Raw genomic sequence first — 25,801 nt, 5'->3', positions numbered from 1 at the left:
AAAAATATTTGTTCTATTGAGAACTGAATCTCTCTTCTTTGTGTTTTTGTAAAGACAGATTTACACCGAACTGGAGACCACACTTGGTGCGCACTTCTTCTGTCTCCTGCTTTCTGGAAGTCACTGCCAGGATATGAGTTGCTCCCCGCCAGCTTTTAGACTCTTCAACCAGAACGGGGCTCCACACGGCGCTGATAAGAAACGTTGCCCCGCCTTCAAAACGCCAGATTTGTCATTATACTATCACACTGTCATATTTACATTACACCGTGTTCTCACTGCGGACATTAAATTAAATATAATCTCCTAACGGTCCATAAACAGTCCTGTTGGTCGTCAGCCTAGTTATCTTTGCAGAAAACCAGCAGTGATGCATTCTGTCCTGGCAGCACTAATGTAGTCTTGTCTTTGTGTTGTTTTCATGTCCTGGATAACCACTTCATTCAGGTTACTGTTAATCCATTGCATTTTAAAGCGGACACTTTTCAGTCACATGCAATTTTGGGTTTGGTTTGTAAAGGGACACAAAGCTGAGGTTGTGTCACATGGAAACAGAAAGGCAGTGACACACGTGGTCCTCCATTCTGACCTGACACTGTGAAGAATGATCTAAATTAAAAGTCAGCAAACAGACATTAAACCATCACAGCTGCAGACTCGGCTTGTTTCTGCACAGCTCTGGAACAGATTTTTATGACAAAGTCTGAATGATTTTGTTGATGTCTCATTGAATACCATTTTTCTTAATGTCAGGTCAGATTCATTTTAAAATGATTTGTGAGGAACTAAAGCAGACACTTGGGGCATGTAGTTTAATAGCTTCAAACTGCTAAAGTGGAAAGACAGAAACCAGCTCTCTTACACAGCAGCCAGGAAGGTGGTAACGGTGGTGTATATGACCGCTAGGTTACAGAAGCAATTTGTTCAGAAACACAGAAAAAACAGGAGGGCAGCTACAAGGTCACTGGAAAGTTCTCTAATATTTAAACTTTGTCAGAGCGTCACATTAGGTTAATCACCCATCACATTTAAATATTTTTTAATGAAAACATTAGATTTCTTATTTGTAGAATAAAAATAAATATATACATTTAACCCACTGTTAGTTTCTTTGAAGCAAGCAATTACATTCTGATTTATGTAATAATTATTCTATTTATTAAATATAAACAAACATAAATAAATGGCAGCGACATTTGGAAGTTTCAAAATAATTCTGAATTACACTGTCCGGTTGGCCTCTGGTGATAAAACGTGCTCGATGCCTTTAAGTGAGACTGAACCAAATCGGATTTGGACAGTCACGTAGGGGGGGCCGGTTGAAGATAAAGTGCATACAGAAGTTTCTGTTCGCCCAAACGTCACGTTACACGAACCGCTAAACGTTCAGCGCCCACACTGCGAACAACGTGGCGGAAAACAACAGAGCTTTTCGAAGGCAAGGGTCTCGCCGCCGCACCCCGCCGCAGCCGCCACCCCTCCGCGGCCGGACTGCGAGCGCTGGCGCCGCGAGGCGCACTGCAGATTGAATTAGCTCGATGGTACAGCCCACGAAGCGGCTCCGAGCTCGCGCCGAACGCGTCGGGTAACGGAGAGATACCGCAGCATCTTCGACCGTCTCCCGCCCCCGGGCGTCAAGGTGAGGCGTTTATTTACAGAACCGGACACGGTTCTCCGCGCTTCGGCGTCGTCGGGCTTTCCCCGCTGCTCCGGGTTTTTTTTTTTTTTTGGTCGTGTTGTTGTTGTCTGGTCGACAGCGAGCAGCATCCTCGCCTATTGTTCAGCCGCAGCCGTCGCCTGGCGAAGCGATGCCGAGCGACGCTGTTGTCGCGGGTCCACGTCGCGTCAGATGGGGCGAGCAGCCCGCCGCGGTTCTCTCGTTCTCCAGACCCCGTCCGGCCGCCCCGGTCACACGGCGGCTCGGGGCAGGAGCAGGCAGAAGTTGGGCGGCTGTCACTTGTCCGTGGCTCTTTTTATTCTGTCTGTGTGTGTGTGTGTGTGTGTGTGTGTGTTATTTTTAGCCCCGATCACGAGTGACTGCAGGACCTGGATGGTCGTGTGAGGGATGCATTCTTCACATGCTCCTGGTCTGATAAGAAACGCAGCAGATTTCCCGGCAGTGCAGATTGACGTGGAACTCGCCTTCCTGTGGAATATGGTGACAGTGACACCATCACCGTCCCGAGTGATCGGATGTGTCTCCACTCTCCGCCAGGCCTGGCCTGAGAGCAACTGGTGACAGGGCGCGACCTGGTTTCCGTGGCCTACACCGGGGGGAGAAGCCCGCCTGGACCGGCGCAGCATCCGACTGACATCCAGACCCCCTTTCTCTCTCCTCCGTAAACTTCGCGAGCCGGCAGCCCTCAGCTTTCCTCGTCCCCCGCGGTGACGCCCATGGGAGCCGTCCGGGTGGACGTTTCGCTCGGGTCACATGTCACGAGTCCACGGCCCGGTTGGCACAGTTAGTGTTCGTGAAATGTTTTTTTATTTTTCCTTCCCCCACAACGTTGGTGTCTTCTGCTCTCGGCACTCTTTCCGGTTGCACCGTACGGAGTGTGATGCTCCGTTTTTTTTTGTGTGTGTGAAAGGTACGTTGCAGCAAGCACCAGGACCGGGAGCAGAAATACAATAAAAACCGCAAAATGGGATGGATGAGGTCAGTCGGTGAAAGTTTTTCTTCCTGGCATCACATGAGACAGCAGGTCTTTTAATAAACCAGGGGGCTATTTTCTGCTATTGAGTATGGGTTTAGATAGGGAGCAGCCCGAGTCTGCGGTAACACCGGCCGGAATTTACAGGGTGTGTGAACACAAAAGGCGGCCTTGTGTTTTATTGGTAACCTAATTATTATGTTGTGTATTTAACATGGTGGAGAATTCAGATTTCTGCCTTTTGCGGCGTTGGCGCTCACGACACGGGCCGAGCTTTTGTTTGGTCAGTTTTGCAGCAGACAGCCATCACAAGGATGAAAGACCAAACTTTTGATATAGTTCATGCATACGTTTCGAATCTGGAAATAGCAGTCGGCCACCATGCAGTGGGTGTTCAGAGGGCGACCGCAAAACCCCCGAAAGAAATCTGTTTAATTCTGAATTTAGTTCTTTTAATCCCAGTTCCCATATGCCTGCTCTGTCGGTCCGGTTGGGACGGGTCTCGTCCTGTAGATAAGAATTCTGCCCCACCACTTTTCGCCTATGCACGTACACGTGCTGCGTCTCCGTTGAAACTTTTTCGACGCCCCTTTGATTGCAGGAGACCCCTCGAGGATGACTGGGAGACTTAAATGTTGTGCCGCAACAGCAGGTCTGCCTTAGTGTAACGTGAGACGAAAGACGTCCATTTTTAGCTGCCAGATTGTTGCAACATCGCTTGTTCATTGTTCATTGCCTGCATTAAACTTTTCATTATTGTATATTACGTTTATTACGTATATCACGTTTCTTGGTACATAAGATTTTATATAGGTTCCTGTTTGTTTGGAGTAAAAAATTTTTTTTTAGGATTTCTTTGTTACACAGGACCTGCTTTAACACTATGAGAAGCATATTTTGGATGGGATTGTGGTTGTGTCAGCATGGTGTCATGTTTCATTAATGTGATTTCTCCAGGGGCAATTTCAACCCATCTGTCTGATTCTTCACATCAATAGCAGACGCAGCTGTATGCGCTGACCCCCAGCAGGCCTTTGTAATGTGCACAGGTCTCGTATAGCATGTGTGCATGCATGCGTTCATTTGCATGTGTGTGTGTGTGTGTGTGTGCGCGTTTTGCCATTTTCTTTACAACTTCAGTGTGTTGGAAAAAAAAAGAAAAGACATTTGAAACACTTACTTCTCACGGGGTACAATTTTTACTAGTTTCAATGAAATTCAAAGCAAATTATTATCATAACCCAGACATTCAAAGTTAACTTTCTTTGTTATATTGAGTGGTGCATCAGGCTTAATTAAAATATTCATACAATGCACCAGATTTTAACTCCTAGTACTTGCTATCATATGTTAAACATATGTTAAAATCTACCATCTTGGTCATTTTAGTTGCATATATTGGTATTGCACAGTTTTAACACCCATTATACATTGATATATTTAGTTTTGTGTGAATGCTTATAGAATTCCCTGAATTTTATTGTGGAAGTTTGTTTTAACAAGTGAGACTAGTTTTCTGTGTCCTGTGCATCACATGGCAAGTTTTCAAACTGCCGTATGGCTTTTGTCATAATTTTAAGTACCCAGTAGTAAGGCACGACAAGTACCTCTAGTTGTGTTCTTATTCTCATTATGTGATGCCCATGCATCACATAATAATGTCACTTGGAATAGAAATTATTTTAGATTTATGCAGATTTACATATTTGCACTATGGGTTGTGAAAAATATAGATAATTATCATGGAATAACTGTTCCTGAATAGAAATGTAAGACATGGTCAACACAAGGCCAAAAGATCTTGTGTCATCCATATTTTGTCAGATAACACGAAAAGCCTAAGATAATGAAAATTCGGAGAGCCCATAGGCTGTTGCCCTTCATGTGTTTGGGTTTTACCTCCATCCCAGATTTTAAAAATTATTTTTTTTTAACCATTAATTAATAATGAATGATGTTTTTGTCAAAGTGTGGAGTATGACTGGCAGTGGTGGCTTGGATTTTTCCCTGATACATTTTTATGATGCAGAGGTTGACATGGGCTGTGTACCTATGGAATATAAGCAGCGGGGAAACATGCAATGTTGTTGTTCATTTAAGTCGTCCTTCATGGGTCAGATTATGGTTTTGCTATTATTAATGAACTGCTGTTTAGGTTGACTGTTCTGATTGGATATACCTCAAGCTACAATTTCAGTCCAGACTCATGCGGATGCATAATTTAGTCCTTCTGATCAACTTACCTGCAAGCGTCAACACGGAATATTTGAGACCAAGCAACAGACCTGTGTTCCTGTGGTCCTCTGCAGGGCGTACTGGTGTTACAGAGCGTGCTTTGCCAAGTTAGATTTGTGGGGAGTATGCGGCATGTCTAGAGCAAACAGTCAAGTGATTCATTGTTCTTGTTATGAGTTTTACTGGATTGAATGGGGCGTGAGGCTTTGGTGCAGTAGTGTCGGAGAATGAATGTCTGGTTATGCCAGACATCAAATTGGCAAAAGTTGGGAATTTAACTTCCCAAAGTGTTTTTTCTCTTGATGCTGTCTGATGAAACCAAAACACAACATCCAACGCACATGATCTCGGAAATGAAATGAACTTTGTTAAAGATCACGCTACACGGTGACCAAGGGCGCTTGCACACCTGCAGGCTTGGTGCTCTTCAAGCACTTTTGGCTCTTGGTGCACTTTGATGATTCGAGATCGGTGAATTATGGGTAAATTTCAGTGTCGTCAACAGCACATCTGCTTCCTGTATTTAAAATTTGTTGTTCCCGCGGCGATATATCTGACCAATCAGCAGAGAGAAAGTTCTCGCGTGATTTAAAACGACACATTTTGGTTTGCTTGGATTTTTCCCTGTGTGAACGGTAACCGAACCAAGAGGGGAATGGTACAATGTTCAAATCTCACTGACTGATCCAAACCAAAAGTGTCAAAGCACCCTAAATTGCTTCTCCGTCAGACAAACGCACTCAGACTACACACCCTTGACAATTTCCCCCACCAGACTCTGCCTCCAATGCGTTAGCACTTGTCTTCAGATGAACTCGCAACCACAAGTGATAATGCGCATCTCGTTTGAAAACCATTTGACGTTTGCTGAGCTGTAAAACTGTCCAATTCATTGCTCGACATGTATTTGCCACAAGCTATATTGTTTGTGATGTAATATGTGAACTGGCAAAAGCACAATAAATCAGTCAGAAGTTCATGTATACTAGTGCAAGGGCAGTAGTGTGATTTAATCGCCGAGTCACGCTGTAGGTGTAGCTTGACTAAACTGTTTTTATGCAGCATCGGCAACCTACAGAGATCATTGCAAAATGAACCTGATGGAATACTTGTACTTCATGAGAGCTGAAAACGTGAAGGTTATACTTATCCAGGAGGTCTGAAACATGCAGCTAAAGCCTCGCGGTAAAGTGCACTATTTAGTCCAGGAGCAGACCAGTTAAACCTCAGTCGTCGGCCCAGTTGATTGTACAATTGCTGCTCGCAAATGGCCTCCATTCAACTTGATGATGGAGCACGAGCTTTTCCTGGTGCATGTTCTGCTGTGAAGTGAACATATGCATTTTTTTTTTACTTTATGCTGGCAAAAGCCACTATAAACCACATTTCATCTGGTAATTGTGGGAGTTTGAAGACAGGAGGTTAAAAACTTACCTCATACCTACATTTTTTTCATATGATTATTAAGAAAAATAATAAAAATATGAATAAAGCAAAACACAGTTTTGAGGAAAACACTAATATAACATATCTGCACATAATAGCAATGCTTTCAGAATTCTGCCAATTACCTTCATCCACATTATTGGTCATGATGTATGTAAATACAAGACATCCCATCAAATTCTTTTACTTCTGTATGTAAAAAAAAAATGAACAGCCAATTTTTAGAAACATTTTCAGAGAAAAATGATCATTTGTAGAAGCGGGATAAACCGCTAGATGAATTCATTGTCTCTGCCCCTATTTCATACTCAATAACATTTAATGAAACACCATTGGGGCCAAACGTTTTAACGGGCCTCGCCATCCTCGTCCGGACCTCTAAGCGATTTTCCATCTTGGCAAACAAGAGGATTACCTTGGTTTTAACCGTGGCCAGGTGGGATGATACAGCTCCATTATTCCAAATCAGGTTTCTGAGCAGTTCCTGACTGGATGTTGCCAGAGAGGGCATAGTGGAGTCCCAGCAGAGATGGCCGCCAATCAGTCCTGAGAGCTGACACCAGAGCATAAGCCTGCATTAGCCCCAACCATCCATTTAAGACATTAAGCCATTTTTTAAACATTTCCTTAAGCCAGCTGGAACTTCCTGTCCTTTGAAGGTGTTTACTTGCCAGCAGTACAAATGATGGTGCATGTTTACACGGCGCATTACACTAATGTAAAAAAAAAAAAAAATAATAATCTATTCTCAGATATGAATCGATTTCGAAATCAGTTAGCGCTGGTATAGATACTTTAAATTCTAGTTTTGCATCTGCTGGTTCAACAGGCATTGCAGCAGGCAGCCCCTCCCCCACCTTCCCAGAGGATCCGGTGCTTACATGGTATCAGGCGAATGCAGCTCCAGCATGAATTTTTCATTTGATTATTTATTCATTATTTTTTAATCTATTAAGCAATTTATTTATTCATTCATTTCTTTATGTAGTGTGTATATATTTACATGTGTGTGTGTGTGTGTGTGTATACAAATCAAAAATAGTATTGATTACCATTCTTAGAAATTCCAGTATCGTGACAAGCCTGCATTGCACCCAGTCTATAAAGGACATCTCCATCTCCATTTTAAATGCACAGATATTAAAATCTTTACAGCATGGCTTCACTAAGGTCCATTGACGGTCCAGTCCTCCTGTCAACCCCTTGAGTGGCTGGTTACTCCCCCTCGTTGTGCGTAGCAGAGAACGGATGCTCGTCCCCTTCGGCCCCGACTGCTGGAAACTCGGGGCTTTTTGGCCAAGCTGAATGGTTGTTCTGACTGAAGTCAGGGTGAGTTCAGGGTGGCAGCTCTGGATTTGCAGGTCTTTGACGCGTGCACTGTGGCAGCCATGTGCCAGGTGGGGGGTTCTAATCTGTGGCCATGGCCACCACCTGGATTTACCAGGATTAGTTCACTCTCTCGCTCTCAATTCCATATTATCTCTTGAAACTAATAGTAAAAGTGCATTTACTATGTATGAGCGGTCAATTTAAGGATATTCATTCTCTCCTTGGCAGCACAATATAAATTGAGTACATGTGTTGCATTATTACCAGTAATATTGTACAATATTGTCTATTCAAACTGTGTTTCTCTTCTGTGCATATTGTGATTATTTTCAATGTCCATTTAAAATGTTTTAATAACTTGTTTGCATGTCATTTATTCTGGCTATAACGTCAAATAATGTCCAACCTTAGATGATATATAATTATTACTTATTTGTTTCAGGCATAAAATCCGTTCTATTTTAACAAATAACTAGGCTGCATGCCTGAAACACCAGTCAGCCACAACATGAAAATCTGGCCAACAGCTCTGACGCATCAAGGCCCAGACTCCACAAGTTGTCCTCTGGTATCTGGCACCAAGCCGACAGCAGCAGGTCTTGTGAAAGCCGTGAGTTGCAGGGTGGCACCTCCATTGATCGGACTTGTTTTTCCTGCATATTCCACAGATGGTCAGTTGAACTGAGATCTGGGATGTTTGGAGGCCGAGTCAACAAAGCCTTGTGGCTGCTTCCCTCACGGGGCAGCGTGTATTTACCTGCCGAAAGAAGCCTCTGTCATCACATTTCTCAGATAGCCGGGTTAACGTAAAACAGAAGTCCTGATTGTCCAATAAGAATGTAGGTGAGGAGCCTTCCCATCGGTTAATCGTGACTAACTGAGAAACCCTGCTTTGTCGAACATTCCCCTGGACTTTGAAGCATGGTCAGACATTGTGACACGGTCAACTCCAACAAGCAGTCCAAGCTTTCGTTAGGGAGCAAAATTGTAATCCCCACTGTAATCTGGCGCACCTTTTGTTCTTTAATTGTCGGTATGCAAATCCACGAGGAATGCGAGAAGTTGTTAGTTTTCATCTCTGGATGTAGGTTGCAGCTTTCGCAGCGTAGGCCCAACCTGAAGCCCTCACCCAGGAGTCAAGGAGTGTGCATTCGACCTGTGATTAAAGCAAACGGTCAGACAGTATTAGGGTAATGGAGCCTGACAGGGGGGTTAGCCGGCATCCCGGGTGGCTTACCTGCTCGGTTGTAGTCTTCGTCCTGGTGCCTTGGCCTGCGTTGCGATGCAGCATGTCGAACAATGTGTACCGTAATCCTGTGCTTCCTCGTTCGGCAGCTGTGGAAATTCGTCTTCGCTGTGTGGGTTTCGAGGGAAGCCTCGTCGGGTGAGTGTTCGTTCGGTTTCCTTCGTAGTAATACGCGGCGGCGAATTTCACGAAGAATCTCTGGTGCGCAAAGCACCAGTAACTCGGTGGGCTGGCAGCCCGCATTGCTCCATTTTTGATTGTTTTTTGTGGAGAGTAGTAACTGAGGAGTCGCAGACGGCGTGGCGTGACATCACGTACTGTATTCCAGCGTACGCCGTACGTGCCCGACCGCCTCGTGGCTGAGCGGGGCCGACGTTGCGCCTGCTGAGAAATGCCACCGTTTGCTCTTCCTGTTCTGCACTGGGAGCATTGAGTTACCCGCCGGCTTCCTCTTTCTCATTTATATTTTACAAAAAGGCCTTTTTAAAATGTATTTTAAATGCCTTTTGAGTCGGCGTTGTGTAAATCCTGCCACGTTGGTGAATGTCTGAACGGCCGAGGGCGCCGCGGTACAGTTGGGTCGTGGAGCCCTGCAACCAACGCACCGCAATGGGGTCAACCCCTCAAGCACAGCTCGGAACAGCGTACAGCTAATGGGGGGGATTAGCTTTTCCATGAGGCTCACTTGGAAGCACACTAAGCCCTGCGGTCCTTAAAAAAAAAAAAAGGAACAAACTTTGAAAACGCGTGAAAGTGGTGAACCGTACGATGAACTGGCTGTCCCACGCCAGTTTGAATGCTATGTTTCCGAGCATTAATAACTAGACTTTTTTTTGTTGTTTTGCTACACATCTCCTTCGCTATGGTGGTCACATTGCCAGCCCAGTTTGAGGAAGCGTCTTGCTGAGCTGAAACTTCGAGGTTTCTGTATGTTGAGCCTAGCTGTGGAACGTCCAGCTGTGGATTTGCTCTGAGCAAATCAACGAGGTCGCCGAAGACAAACAGTATCTGACACCTGAGAGTCAGCGGCAGGTCATTTTACGTGAGGCTTCAGGCGACAAGAGGAACACCCGATCCGGTTCCATGACGCAAGCAGTCAGAGGGGACAACGCCGCGCACAAAGACGTGTTGGACTGGAGGTCTGGAAAGTTGAATCGCCCTGGACGGAGGGCTGAAGGAAGCGGTGCTTTTCTCTTTCAGCAACGTTATTATTGTTATTAAAAGAACGCCAGGATCAGGTTTGTCTCCGAAGGATTTAGTTTATGAAAATGCAATATTGCCGAGGCCGTGCACCAGACCTCACCCCTGCTGCCCCTGCCAGCAAACAGTAGCTGTCTGTTCAAGGCCTGGTAATTAGATTAGAGGGAGAGAGAAAGACTAGGCAGGAACAAAGAAAGAATGATAGTTCACATGTTAAATGCATGTAATGTATTATTCAAAGGTAAATAAATCCATTTTTAGCTTTGGAATGAGACACTTATTTAATTTACCAATAATATACAATATGGAGTATTATAATTAGCATCACAGTTGAAGTTGTTCTATATTGTAAATATCCTACCTTTGTACTAAATCTCGTGAACCTTTTAACATTTTAAATTTGACTGGCATGGGTCGCCTCTTCCCATCGGTGCCGATGCTATTTTTAAAGCTGTCTGTGGCATGTGTCATGACTCCATCTGAAGCCTCTGTGGCTACTGTGAGCATCCACCGATGAGCGCGGTGTAATGGTGGCAGGACCTGGACTGGTGCGGGTGGGTGCTCGCTGCTGCAGGTGTCCTGCATGGTGACAGATGTCCCTCTGTGTGTCTGCAGTTACACGATTCAGTCGAGAAGGTGGAGGTAGGCATGTAATATGTGGACATTAGTCCTTCCTGAGAGGTCACTTTGTTCTCTTTGGGGCCGCACCTTGCTACCTGCAGCACGGTGGTGGTGGTCATAGGTCATAGGCTTGATTAGGAGACTGTGCCGTGTCAATCATCTGTCAGCAGGGATGTGACCAACTGTGCCGCTGTGGACAAGGCGTGGCTCGGTAGAGGCCTGTGAATTGAGGCATCAAAGCATCTTATTTGTTGCAACAGATTGCTTGATGACTTTATACATGTTAAATGCTGCACAAATGATCTTCAAATTATGAAATGAGTTCAAATGACCATAGGGCCCGGTCACTGGTTGGATGACAGGAGATTTGCTGGCTTTTTATTGTCTGTAGTGTGTTGAGTGGAATGAGTGGTCAAGCCTGCACAACCTGGACAAACTGCTTTGAATGGATTATTTTGAGTTTTGCTAAATGGACAGACTAATGGACAGTATATGAATGGAGTAAACATGAAGTTTGTCACCAATGTCATGGAGTTTGTAACAGAATGTAAACACGTACGTTTTCACATGCAGGGATGCAGAAAAGTTTTATTGTATTAATGAGCATTATTCATGTCTGTTGCTTTTTACTGCTCATCAGCGTGCTTGGTAAATACTGAAGATGCCTGTAGCGCCATCTTCATAATATAGCGACTTTCACGACAAACATCATGGTCAACATCCAGTGGACTCTCATCTCATTATACCAGATTACGTAAGACTTCTTCAGGCTTTTGGATTTGACTCGTCTCCTTGTACAGTACAACTGATAATAATATGATTATCAGACGTTTTCTATTCCCGCTTGTCATGTTTGTTCACTGCAAGCTCCGTTTCCTCACAGGTTTGCAGTTAAGAGCACAGGTTCTCTCCTCAGTTCACCACGTGCTGAACTTGTTCAGGATGCAACATCTGTAAACGCTTCATATCTCCTGAAGTAAAATGGCCGGTTTCAGTAGTGTCCTGTATTTATGCGTACAGACATGGTAATTAAAACATATAATGTAAGATACTCTCATTACAAATGAAAGTATTCTGACCCAGACTTTGGGCGCCAGCGCTCTGGGCACCGGGCCTAAGTGTTCAGTTGTCCCCCATTATAAGCCTGGTGGAGGGATATTAAGGTCAAGTGTTTTATGAAATAAATTCAGCCTCCCACAGCTGTATGTCGAATGCTGGCAGTAAAATCTGAGGTTATTGATCTGCTGGTCATTGGTGGATTTGTTCCTATTCTTGTCAACATTAAACATTCCGGCATTTATCAGACGCCCTTATCCAGAGCGACTTACAATCAGTTAGTTACAGGGACAGTCTCCCTCAGGGTTAAGTGTCTTTCTCAGGGACAATATGGTAGTAAGTGGGATTTGAACCTGGGTCTTCTGGTTCAGGCGAGTGTGTGAACCACTAGGCTACTACCACCCATGCATCGCAATACCTTTTTCATAGTAACTAAACTGTGATTTGAGATGCTAATTTTGCAGATTACATTAATGTTACCTAAAATGATTGAATGCATTTTGTCTGTAAAGGTCTGATATGGATAGATCTCTCTCTCTCTCTCTCAATCTCTTTTCTTTCTTTCTTTCTTTCTTTTCAGGAGAGATCGCTCGCTGGCTAATTTGCAACTTTTCCCCTCCAAGTCTTTGTTTGCACGCTAATGAATTCAAGCTGTCCTGTGGGCCGGAGAGGAAGGCAGATCGGCGGATCTGCAGCGGTGACCCGGCGAGGGGGGGGGCCTGTGCCGAGCCCGAATCTGCGTAGCCGCGCCCTCGCCCTCCTCCGCGCCGCGGAGCGCTGGAGCCTGTCAGTCGGACCCTTCAGATGGTGGGCCGGCAGGCGGTGTAGTGGCGCTTAGTCAGCACTATTTTCCCTCCCCTCTCGCTTTTTGCCTCGTGATGCACTCCTCTGCGCCCCGGCTGCCAAAATGTCTGCTTCCGTGATGAAGAGATCACGCGCAAGCGCCCAGCTCTCTGCTCGCAGACCACAGTCGTTGGAATATGTCCGCCGTTGTCATTCTTCTCTAGACGTTGTGGTCGTTGCAGCTGAATGGTAGCACGCAGCAGTGGATTCCCACGAATGGCGTAGTAATAAAGCGGCTCCGGTGGGCGCTGACGCCAGGAACGTCTGACGTCTGAGAATTCCTGGTCGGCCGAGCGCTGGACGTGGCGGAGAGTGAGGGATGTTCCACGGCTTCCTGTGCAGGATGGACTTGTTCCACCCGCGCTCATTGGATCCAGGCTGCGCTAAATAGTTCAAGCTGCTCATTGTGTGCTGGTGAGTGTGTGATGATGATGATGATGATGATGATGACGACGGAATGTTCCTGTTCCTCTTTTTGTTTTTTTTTTCTTTGCTGTCTGTCAATTTGCAAAAGCTAAAAACTAAAAAGCTGAGATGTTTAACCTGTTATCATACTGTTATCATGGCGGCAAAAAGTTTAATATGCCAGTGTGTTTTAGTAGAGGGAACACGTTTGGTGTGTTTGGCATCAGAATCGGCAGCGCGTGTAGATTTGGGGAGCGGCGCCAGCGCAGCGGTACTAGGTTGGGGTGCTGTGCCAGTGTGTGGGTCTGCCAGGAAGCTCATTTATAAATAGCCCTGCCTACAGAGATGCACTGTGGGATGCAAGCATCTTTACAGGCTACTCATCTGCAGCGGGTTCCTGCTTGTGTCAGTACCGGCGGCGGAGGAGGAAAAGGAAAAACCAGAAAATATGTCATTCCAATGAAGTCGGCACTGAAAGCGGCCAGTGATTGGCTGTTGTATAAAAAGCAGATTCCGCCCGTCCAAAAATGAAATCGAAGCCTCTGCTTCTGGTCCACGAGTATAAGGTCCTCTGGAGGGGTTCTTGTACAGTCCAGTTTTCCCAGTTTGTGTTTGAACTGTGAATAAGTCCGGGACTGCATGTCACTCGGGGTGACATCTTGAGCTTGACGTGGTTAAGAAGCCTGTACTGTAACACCATGTTCTGAACGCCCACTTTTATTGCTTTACCAATGAGGTGGGGGGCCTGCGGTTAAGGAAGCGGCCGAGGTGCCACCGCGGTGCCAACGAGCAAAGCACCGTCCCCACACACTGCTCCCCGGGCGCCCGTCATGGCTGCCCACTGCCCACCAAGGGTGACTGTTAAAAGCAGAGGACACGTTTCGTGGTGTCACTGTGCGCTGTGCTGCAGTGTTTCACAATGACAATCACTTCACTTTCAACAAACACTGTTTTCATCTCACAATGAACTCACATGTATGTGTAATTGTTTAATTTAGTTTTGGTAAACGGATTTAATCTGTTTTATTGAGGGGAAATGTGGATTTTTTTTGTGTGCATGTGGCCATGGTCCCTAGACATCTGTAGCGTGTCTTGTGATGTCCTCTGGTGATATATATTGGATTTAGTGGTGGAGTAAGAGGATGTTTTTACACCGTCCCCATACCTTGCTAAGCTCGGCCACTTTGTATTGTCCTCTTCTTCGGATAACAGAGGAATTTCTTGTTGTTCTTGCCCATTGTGGAGTCACAGACTCCTCTTCATGCGGCTGTGGGTGATTGGTGGCGGGAGACTAATTTGGCATGGTAATGCCGTCTCTGGTGTTTGGTCGGTCGCACTGACAAATGAAGCTGTGAGAAGTCTTTAGTCCGGACTGGAACTAGTCCTGTCCTGAACGGAATACAAAGTGCGGCCGGCCTACAGCCGATGTTTTGTCTCGTGAGCATCAGACCACCTCCATGCAACTAGACTGCTGATGAATCCAGGCCTTCAGCGAAAGGGACATTTCCGCCACGGAATCTGGTTTTACAGCGTACCGGTTTTGTGGATTTTTATTTTTTAAAGAGCACTCGTCTGGCGCCACATGTGATTCGCAGGTGAACGTTGTACCGATACGGATTTGAGGAAAGTGTGTTTTCCTCATTTTTTCAAACTAGAAGAGATTTGTTGTCCACAGTGGGACTTTGATAGGGGACAGTTTGACTTGACCCGTTTTCTGTATATTCGACTGCGGCAAAATACGAGGAACTGTGGAAAACAGTGAATCACAACATGGACACCAGGACAATGAACAATGCTGCTGTCCTGTCCTAGCCGTGCGGGTGTCCATCTGTTAGGGTCCCAGACAGACGGTGTGACTGGTAGTCGTCCTGAAAACTGCCAGCTTCTCTCCTCCTGTCTGATGAACTTTATATATTTTTATATTAAAAATATACTGATGACACTGATGACACTGAATGAGCGTAAAAGGACCGGCCAGCGCTTTCTGAGACTTCGGCCAAAAAAGCCGACCGAGCAAACACACAAACCCAGGCTGACCGCCCCACCGTTTCCTGTTTCCGTCAGGTGTCAGCCCCACTGACGGCCTGCAGCAGCTGGAGGAGAAGGGGGGCTCCGAGGGCCCCGGCGCAGGACCCGCCAGAACCTGAGACCCAGGTGAGCCGCTGGACCCATGGACATTCTGGTCCGTGTCAGTGGACAGTTTCTGTTGTGTTGCATCATTTGTTAAACTGAACAAGTTGTATTTTTCATTTCTGCTGAAATAGAATGACGACAGGCGCAATATTTTTCTATATATTATATTTGATCGATAATGGATTTAACCTCCGACCTCACCGGTTTAAAGTGCTTTACCGGCCTTGGTCCCCGTGAGTTGTGAAGGGCGAGGCGTCTGTTGCAGCCCAGCGCCGCGGCCCGCGGCGATACCGTGCTCCAACGGGGAGGAAACCCCGCGAACCCGAGCGGTGTTTTCCAGGGCGGAGGGAGAGTTCCTCTTCGGAGCAGCTTTTGTTACCTGGGGGAAATGGCTTCCATTTATCCCGCAAGGCTGAGCGGCAGGAATGGTCTCGCCGGAGGAGAGAGAGGCGGCTTTGCAGGCGGTGAGGGGACGATGGCCGGTCGAATTAAGATGCAGCATCAGAGTGCTGACCGCGAATGTTCTCAGCGCGCCGAACGCCACAGCAGCAGTGTCTCCTCCTCCTGATGAATTAGACGTGTGGAAAATATTGTGGATTATTCGGCGTAACCTGGCCGAAATGATTTGGTGGGCAGCGTCCGTCCCCGGCGGCTCTGCTGGTAAAAGTCGCCCGGAGAGACGTGTTCTGTCCATAGTCTTCGAACCAGATGCACATTTTGACCCATTTCTAACGTAGCGCGTGCTGTTGATATTCCGCAGCGGTGCTGAATTTATTGCTAATTGAGATATTGGGATGTTGTGTACCGAGCACGTTCAGCCCAGCAGATGGTTTATAGTTTTTAGTTTAGTTTATAGATTTATAGTTTCTGTGCATTTGTGCCTGAAAGAGGCTGCAAATCTCTGAAGCAGAGTCACATGATGAGAAAATGAGCAGGAAACAGGGGGCTGGGCACAAAGAGGGGGGGGGGGATCATCTTGTGCTGGTTCATGAAACGGATCGTCATGGCAACTTCCCAGCAGTTTCCAAAAGCCCCGGAGCCGCTTTCACGGATGTTTAACACTCAGTCCTAATAGACTGAACATGATGGCTCTTGTAGGCCCACAGATTCACATGATGGCTCAAGCCTTTCAGAGTGTATACACCATCCTTTCAATTATGGGTCATCACCACGCAGTTTAGCCGGAGAAATGACTAAGGAAATGAGGCTACCCCAGAGACGCCGGGTACCCAGCAGCATTGTAGCGTCCTGAAAGACATTTAAACGTCACCAAGTATACAGCTGCCCCAGCATCTGGGCCAACTTTCCTTTAGCTGTTTTGTGGTTGAGTACGGTTGCACACTTTTTACAACAATAATAATAATAATAATCATCATTATTATCATTATTCTGACCTTGTGTCAGTTGTTCCACATACAAGTTGATGAGGCAGATTGTCCCCCACCTCGTTCTAACTACTTTTCCACCATCATTAAAACCGCGGGAAATGTCTTTGGGAAAACAGACTAATTCATCACAAATTCCTTTATAGCGCTGAGCCGTTTGCCAAGAAAAGAAGGGGGGAAGGGGAACACGTACAACATTCTGTCCCACAATAATCTTGCATGCAGAAGTGCATGTCCGGAGTGAAATGTACATTTCATTTAGGGCTTTTCAGACAGTAGAAAAAGACGCGCAGTATTGCGTCGCCTCAAGCTATAACTGACCCCAAACTGGGTCACTGGCGCGCGTTCAAGGGAACCCCTGTCTGCTTTAATACCCTTTGCATCTGTTTGCACGAGACAGATTAGCACGGCACCGTCTGCTCAATGCATAGACTGTGATTGATCAGTATTTGGATGAAAACAAAGAGTCCATCGTTGAGCTGGAAGAATGGGACTTCAGCGTCCCTCAAACTGATGACTATTGGATGGCATCCAATAAGCGATAATAATTCAAAATGGTATTTTTAAGATATTAAGAGATTTATTTGTTCAGGACAGATTGTACAGATTGTGCATAAGGATAATCTGAAATTCTCATTAAATCTTCACTGTTTGAGACGCAGCAAGACATTTTAAGAGCAGAATCTGTAGGTGTAATATAATGCAAATATGACGTAAAATAAAATAGAAGCATAGAAAAGCTTTTTACACAGTAGTGTACAAACGTTTTAGGCAGTAGTGAAATTTCCAAACAGTAACTCTGAAATTGTTCAGGAAGGGACTATTTAAAAGTATAAAACACAGAAATAATAATTGTTAAAAAAAAGGCAATAATTTAATTTGATTTGAGAAAAACTATTGATATCTAGAGATCTGCTGTAGGAACTGGGTGTTGGTCTCTCCCAAATCTAATGAATGATCTACAAGCAAAAGTCTACAGATTGTATTTGGCAGTAAATAAATCAATATTTATTTCACTTTTGACTGTTGCTCAGTGCTGTATAATACGATAGTTAGAGACATAAGTGTAAATGCAGTGGATGACCCCATATTTAAATTACCTTCAGTGAATGAGAGCAGAATCACAAATATACACAACCAGGTTATAGGATCTTTGGTGACAAAGTGCAAATTTGAACATAGTCTGAAAGGGTCTAGCAGGAACGAAGCGGTTGCCACTGAGGTCCCCTTGATCAAGGCACCGTCCCCACACACTGCTCCCCGCCGCCTGTCATGGCTGTCCACTGCTCACCAAGGGTGATGGTTAAAAGCAGAGGACGTGTTTTGTTGTGTCACCGTGTGCTGTGCTTGCTGTGTTTCACAATGACAAAGACAAATGAAACTAAAAGAAAAATGAGCGTTGATTTATTGCCCAGCTCTACGGGTAGGGAGTGAATTTATTGCAGCTTCCTTTAAGAGAGCACAGACCACAAGCCTGTACTGAAGTCACAACCAAAAGCACACCAAAGCACAGCCATGGTTCATCCTGCTCAACCGCATCCTGAGCGCGCTCGCCTCTCTGCCAGACTCGCCTCCGTGCCAGCCAAGGATGCTTTAGGGTCAATGGATTCCCTGTCCTGCAGCACCTCACTTGCCCAAGAAGCCATGAATTCTTCATTCAGGCTGCAGATGGAGAGCTCTCCCCCTGACAAGAAATGGCAATAGACTGCCTGCTCCGGCTACCCCGCAGATCCTGCCACCTGCAGAGACTGTGGCTCTGTCTTTTACACATTACAACATATTTATTGGTGAATTTCGGTTTGTATGTGCAGCATGACACTCATGATACACATACACAGCAGCCTAAGCACTTTGCGGTATTGCCATATGAGCATTTTTCTTCAGGAAGAGGTGCCCTTCTGAGCCACTCATGATTCTCATGTGACTCGGACTGGAATTTTGTGAAGGTCTTGTGACATGTTCCTGGTCTGCAGTGGTCAGGGCTGTCCAAACATTAAATATGGGGTACCACATCAGCTGAGAGAGGTGGCTAAGAACATTTATGACCTGCTGCCCTTCCGCATGGATTCCACTAGACCTCTGAATGGATTCTGTATCTGGCTCCAAGACATGAGTAGCAGATCCCTTCAGTCCTCTAAGTTGTGAGATGTGACCTACATGTTTCTTCAGCACATCCCATCCTATCCCAACTCAAGCTAATCAATGTCTTCCTCCAACCATTCTTGAACCATTTTTGCGGTGTGGCAAGGCACATTATCGGTACAGTAGCTCTTTACTCAATCAGCCTTAGCTCCCAGTGTACATCAACGATCCATGGCCACCCTTGAACTGGTACTTTCGTTGGGTCCTTGACAAAATTGCTATAATCCATACACTTGGGAACTTTTCTGGTTCCAAAACAGGTAAGACTGATGCCCACTTCACCTGATAGTTTGAAGCGAGCATGGTCTGTACTCTGTGTTTGTGCATGTGTTCAGATCCAGGCCCTGAATTCATAGCCGGTATAGTGGGGATTTTGACTTTTTTTTTTTTTTTTTGATTGGACTGATTTGGCAAGTGAGGATTGGTTGTCTGGAGGATTAACTCCATGCTTTTTGGAACAGTGGGTGTTGGGCCTTGTTGGGATGGAATTAATGTCAGTCGTTTTAGACCCTTTCTCTTGTGGTTAAGCCTTTTTAATTGTGTTTGATCCTGATAACCTGCTTTCTGTCTGCTGCTCCTGGCTAGATGTACCCAAAAGGACTATGTTTCCTTCAATGGAGAGATTAGATTGTCTTTGAATATGGACGCCATGAGTGTCCTTAAGCAAAAAAAAACTATATATAAACAAACAAACATATGTGAAATTAAATCAATTAAAAAATAGGGGTGGGAAAAGAACTCGATATTGCAATATATTGTTGTGAGCTCTGTCGCAATAAATAATCGATACTCTAATGGCCAATATCGATATTTTATTACAATACAAAATGATTAATTTACCCAATTATTAATTTTCACTGTCACTACCCAATATCTACCATTCTGTTTGCAGGGGCGCTGTTCGAGTAAATAGGGGTAAAGTGGCGCCGGTGAAGAACACAAGAACACAAAATTATCAAGCACCCATCCGCTAGTTTCCACTCTAAAGTGTGGAGACACTTCGGGTTTTACGCACTGGATAAAGACTATGCAATCTGCAAGAACTGCTTTGCAAAGATAAAATATAACAGCAACACTACGAATCTGCGAGTGCACCTCGCTCGCTATCACGGTGAACTACTCTCAGGTGATCATGGGCAAACCAAGTGCATTACATTAACTTACTACTGACGTTTCAGTATCAGTATGTTAATTAATGTTCATGTTGGTTTTTAATATTCATGCCCTTTTATCTGTCTAGCTGTACAGTGTTTACATTTAAGACCAGGAGGCAGTGAGTTATTATGCAAATGCTTATTTCCTTGCACAATGTTGGAAATATTGGCATTAATAAATGCATAAGATTTCCTTATTATTTCCTTATTCCTTATTTTTCTTTTTCAGTCACATATATCGTGATATATCGTTGATGAAATTTCTTCCAATATATTGAATATCGTAGATCTTGCAAATCGTAATATTATCATTATGGTGGGCCACATATCGCCACGGAATTGAATTGTGAGTTACCTGTATCGTCCCACCCCTAATTAAAAATGTATGCCCCAATCTTACACCACAATAGATCTCCAATAGATCTTCCGTGTTCTCCATTTGCTTAAGGAAAGAAATCACCTAAACCTCTTTGTAGGCTGCATCACGTTCACTGCTCTTCTTGTGATTGAGTGTCGTTTGTGTTTGTTGTGACATTAACATATTTTGTCACTGTGATGGTCTGGCTGAAAGCAGAGTTTTGTGCTTCAGTCTGTTTCCCACTGCACTCGTGTCTGCTTTTGCTGAGTTGACAGAGTTCTGCATGTGTGAGCTGGAATAGTGTGACTATCAACTATCAAACGATTGCGTGGGATGGTGAAGAAAGATTGAGTACTGTAGTAGTTAGATGTTTCATCTACAACCAGTCTAAAATTCCAAAATAGATATTAGATTATTTTAAGTTTTGTCCCTTTTCTGAAATAGATGTTAAAAATGTAAAAATTTGTAGTTATTTTGTCTATCGGCCCTCTTTTCAGCCATCTTATTCTATCTATTGTATATTGTGCAAAATAGCAGCCACAGCAGTTAAACATTTATCAGCTGAAATCAGCATATAACTGATATTCACACACGGACAAAATTGTTGGTACCCTTTCGTTACAGAAAGAAAATCCCACAACGGTCACTGGAATCACATGAAATAATACATAACAATTTACTGAATTGTGGTTGAGCAGAATTATATTTTAGAACACATTTATGAAACTGGCCTGGACAAAAATTATGGTAATCCTAGAAAATACTTTACTAAGCCTCACGGTAAAAGACTGAAAATGCTGTTTAGTATTATGGTGTCCTCCACACCGAGCATGGACCATGGACAGATAAAGAGAGAATTGTCTCAAGAGATTAGGAAAAAACTTGGTACAAAAATGATCATTTTATAGGTAAAAGCTATAAGACCATCTCAACTTGATGCTCCTGTGAATACAGTGGCACATGTCATTCAGAGGTTTAAGGTCCACAGGACTGTAGTCAACCTTCTTGGATGTGGCCGCAACAAGGACAAGTTACATCAGTGTTTTGGTCTCAGTTGCAGGGATGGGGTCCTCCAACGGCTTAATGACCCAAAATACAGCAAAGAGCACCCAAGAATGGCTAAGGACAAAAATTGTCCCTCTATGAGCCCTGATCTGAATGCTGTCAAACTACATGAAAGGCGCTGACATGTGGCTGTCTGGAGAAGGCGCTCAGGCATACAGTTTCCTTGACATTTATTTGTTCCAATAGTTCATAAGACATAACTATAATTCAAAGGTGCATGAAAGCATTTCATTTTGTAATACAGAAAAAATAGGAATGATCTGATTAAAACAGCCTGGCTTTGAATGATCTAATCAACAAAAACACATGTTTTCTTGCTGAAAATATGTGCTTTTTTCTGTTCGACTGCATACTGTACAGCTGTTGTTTGCAGCATTTCTAGCAATTAAGGGTGGAACGTGTTGGGCTGAATGTCATCTGTTCAAACAGACCCCGGACCAGATAGTCTCCAGGGATGGACGCTGTAATTAGCAAATGTAAATCACTCTGGATAAGATCGAATACGACCAAACCAACTCATATCTAACTTCCCATTTTAAAAACTTCCTTAAAACGTCCTAGAAGCAATAGTTTTTTTGTAATGGTGATGTAATGACAGATGAGATACTGGATGGAATTAGTTTTGAATGGCGGTTGGTCCGGTGATTGGTTGCCTCTACTTGGCATCACTAGTGAAAAGATATCCTGAAATTTTTTAAGGAATTTTCCTAATTGCTCCCAGGTTCCACAGGGAAATTTTGTGTAAATCTGGAACACTTTGCCTGTAAAGTAAACTCTACCCTATCTTACTTTTCGCTTTCGATCTTGGCTTCTCATCTTACAATAACGGAACCGGTGAGGAAGTTCTTAATTAGCGTTTACTGATTTTTGTCTTCTTTGTGTGATTGGTTGAAACGCTGCTTCATGTCTTTTTCAGAAATGTATTTGTAGTTTGTATAATAAGTTGTCCGCTGTGTAATGCTTGCAGAAATATGGTTTTTGTATGGAAAGCGTATTAAACGACACGGTCGGATCTGCCGCCAGAGCCGCGCCGTGGTTTTTCTTCATCCGTCCACCTGCGCTCGGCCTGCTCTCCTTCTGTTGTTGCCAGGAACGTGATGTCACCTGCTCCCTGAACACGATTGGTCCTTTTTCTGTTTCAGATCCTCTCAGCTGCGGCCCAGGAACAAAGGAGGACAGACGAGGTTGCCGCCTTCCCCCCCCCTCTCTGCCTTGCTGCTAACACCATCAACAATCCTTCACTCCACTCGTCTTCTGTCAGCGGAGAGCTTCCTGTCCCCCCCCCCCCCTCGCGCCGGGGTTTGGCAGAGAAGGTGCCGGAGTAAGAAGATTTGAGGGAGCGGGTCACGTCCATGTCGGGCGGGTATGAGGCCTCGCCGCTGACGGCCAGTTGAGACGGCGTGCCGCACCCCGCCGCTCATCTGGCTTGATGTGTCTGTCCCCTGGTCCAAAGCTCACAGCCCCTCCATCCACCACGGCGGCCACCGGGAGACCAGCCCACCACCACCACCACAACACCATTACCATGCCCACTGAGACGCTGCAAGCCGACAGCAAGTCCCCCGCTCAGGGGGCTTCCTTCGCCTCAGCCGTGCCGCTGCGCATCCTCAACAAGGGCCCTGACTACTTCCGCCGGCAGACGGAGCAGAACCCCAAGCGGCTCAGCGCCGTGGAGCGGCTGGAGGCCGACAAGGCCAAGTACGTCAAGAGCCAGGAGGTGATCAACGCCAAGCAGGAGCCAGTCAAACCCACAGTTCTGGCCAAGCCCCCCTTCTGCCCGGCGCCTGTTAAACGCAGCTGTGGGGGCGTGGTCGGCGTGGGAAGCTCCGGCCTCAAGGCGTCCAACAACAACGCCAAGTCGGACACCTGCGCCACCACCGCCAAGCGCGAGAACCTCAACCTGGAGATCCTCAAAAACATTCTCAACAGTTCGTCGTCCTCCGAGGGCCCTCCAGCCAAAGGCACCGCCACCCACAAACCCGGGACCCCCCACCGGGGCCCGGCCGAGCCGTCCGGCTCCTCCTCCCTGTCGGGCGGCAACCTGAACCTGAGCCGGCGGCTGCTGGAGGAGCGGGCGGAGGGCGAGCGCGGCTCCCCGCTCCACGCCTCGCACAGCTCCTCCGACATCCGGCGCCTGTGCAACGGCAAGCCCCTGCGCGCCGCCCGCAGCAGCAGCAGCTCCGCCCCCCCGCTGCCCCCCAAGCCCAGCCCACAGGCCCTGGCCGGCTGCGACAACGCGCCCCGCCCCGCCGAGAGGGAGCCCCCGCCCACGCCCAACGCCGCCGAGCTGGACCTGGAGCCGGCCACCCGCCGGCCCTCCCTGCACCGCTCCAAATCCGACCTGAGCGACCGCTACGCCCGCGCCGGCGCCGACGTGGAGCGCTTCTTCAACTACTGCGGGCTGGACCCCGAGGAGCTGGACAGCGTGGGCGTGGAGAGCTTCGCCCGCGCCAACTCCGACATCGTCTCGCTCAACTTCCGCAGCGCCAGCATGATCAGCTCCGACTGCGAGCAGTCGCGGCACAGCAACGAGGACCTGACCGACGAGGACGAGGACGGCGGCGGGGAGCGCGTGCCGTACGGCATCTCGGCGGTGGAGCGGAACGCCCGGGTCATCAAGTGGCTGTACAGCATCAAGCAGGCGCGAGAATCGCAAAAGGTCTCCCACGTTTAAAGAGGCGAACTCTGTCCCGACCTCCTCCAGACTTCGTTAGTCTTCATTTTTTAACGGCCTCTTTCCACGACCTCGACCTGTACGACATTCTGTACACGCCAACCAATCACAAGCGCTTTTCTTCAGGACGCCCTGTCTCTCCGTTTTGCTAGCGCGTCTGCATGGTTCCCGTAACTGCGTCCTCCAGGTAATGCAGCTGGTTTTAGGTCGAACATCAGCCCACGTGTACAGATGGCTTATGCATACAATCAGTGACATTTCTGTCCCTCTGTCTGTCCGTATCTGATGTGATGACCACTTCCTTCCCTCTCCGTGTCGTTTTATTTCAGCGCACTGAGCCAATGAAGCCATATCAGTGTGAATGCAAAGCTGCAGTGTGGAGAAGAAACTATATCATTTCCACTAGTTGGGAATCATGCCCCCTCCCCCCCCCCCCCCCTGACTCGTTCAGGTTGTGTGTGTGTGTGTGTGTGTGTGTGTGTGTGTGTGTGTGTGTGTGTGTGTTTTAAATAAAGCACTGCACACAATTCTGCTCAAGCATGTCTCAATCTGGTCTCATGCTCTGCTCTCTTAGCTTCTCAGCCTGAGCGCCGCAAGCTGATGTTGTTCCAGACTCACCGTTCAAGCACTGACAGTACGTGCTGTTAGATTTTTTTTTAGTTTTTTTTATTATTTCTTTTATATTTTATTTCATTTTTTTTTCCGTCAGTGAAGTTTCCCGGGTTAAACTTTCATTTTTGTGGCACTCCCCCCCTCCTCTTTGTTGTCTCCACCTTTTTTTCTTTTCCTGTTTTATTTTTAATAAATGATGCAAGAACATGTGTATTTCAACAGTGTTTGAAGGATGATGAAACGATGGAAAAGGCATCAACTGCTCTGCCATTCAGCATTCCTCTGTGTTGTTTTTTTATTTTCTGGGCTTTCTCGGCAGGACTGCGTTAGGTTGTGTTCATGATCCGACCTGTATAACTGTTGTTATAATGCGATACATGTTGAATATACCGAAGTTGAAGTTGTTACAAAAACAGGCCATTGAAGGATTTGTTCACATTTAGTTATTTTGCATTGTTTCAATAAATGGCTACTTTTGCCATCTTTTTGCCATCAAAAGCTAATCAGTTTTTTGTTTGAGTCTTTAATTCATTTGTTCATTATGAATTGATTTCCCTGCTCTTGCATAATAGTTGTCAAATTATATTAATTCATGTAAATATTAGAATGATCGTGTACAGTTTTATATAACTTATGAAAGGCATTTCCAAGGTCTTTCCAATTTTAGGACATGATCCTGCATCAAGATGACAGACCCATATATGATAAATTGGATATAAATAAAACACTAAGATACATTTACAGTATTTACACACTTAACCAGAGCAACTTACAATCAGTAGTTACAGGGACAGTCCCCCCCCTGGAGACATTCAGGGTAAAGTGTCTTGCTCAGGGACACAATGGTAGTAAGTGGGATTTGAACCCGGGTCTTCTGTTTCACAGGCGAGTGTGTAACCCACTACGCTACTACCTCCCTGATTAGCTAAGATTGTTCAGTGTAGAATGGCGTACCTGGAGCCCTTGCTTTTTTTGTATAGAATGGCTTTGTACGGGTCAGGGAGGAGTCCTTGTGGCCACAGAATGATGGATCTCTACGGTTCATGGGCCAGGAAGTAGCCTGAGTTTTAACCAGCATGTCATTATTGTTCAGGGCCTATCAGATGCATCACTTTTAACTTCCCCTGTCTGTTTCCATTTGTACCCTAGTTTTGCTCTCAGCAGAAATCAGGTTCTGAACTTTTAAGAACTTTTTTGGGCTTCATAGCAAAGGCCTGTTTGTAAATGACATAAATGCAAATTATAC

General features: G+C 45.8%; 1 protein-coding gene across 5 annotated transcripts; it reads left to right on the top strand.

Moving 5' to 3' along the window:
• Positions 1-1,375: 1,375 nt before the first annotated feature.
• LOC114789307 (protein FAM110B-like) lies at positions 1,376-25,058 on the top strand. 5 transcript variants are annotated; one of them, XR_003749641.1, is made up of 4 exons: positions 1,376-1,639; positions 15,097-15,186; positions 22,412-24,130; positions 24,273-25,058. XR_003749641.1 is itself a non-coding variant. In XM_028978591.1 (3 exons), exon 3 carries the CDS (start codon positions 22,699-22,701, stop codon positions 23,941-23,943), a length of 1,245 nt encoding a protein of 414 aa, XP_028834424.1. In that variant the 5' UTR covers positions 1,376-1,639; positions 15,097-15,186; positions 22,412-22,698; the 3' UTR covers positions 23,944-25,058. The 5 variants fall into 5 exon arrangements, 4 of the variants coding, with proteins under 4 accessions (XP_028834424.1, XP_028834428.1, XP_028834426.1 ...); XM_028978591.1 differs by having other exon boundaries at positions 22,412-25,058; XM_028978593.1 differs by lacking the exon at positions 1,376-1,639 and adding an exon at positions 8,905-9,045 and having other exon boundaries at positions 22,412-25,058.
• Positions 25,059-25,801: the final 743 nt, after the last annotated feature.

The sequence above is a fragment of the Denticeps clupeoides genome, chromosome 4 (genome assembly GCF_900700375.1).
Source record: "Denticeps clupeoides chromosome 4, fDenClu1.1, whole genome shotgun sequence".
Taxonomy (NCBI): Eukaryota; Metazoa; Chordata; class Actinopteri; order Clupeiformes; family Denticipitidae; genus Denticeps; species Denticeps clupeoides.
Note: the sequence above shows the minus strand (reverse complement) of the source record. Positions and strands in the feature narration are given on the sequence as shown.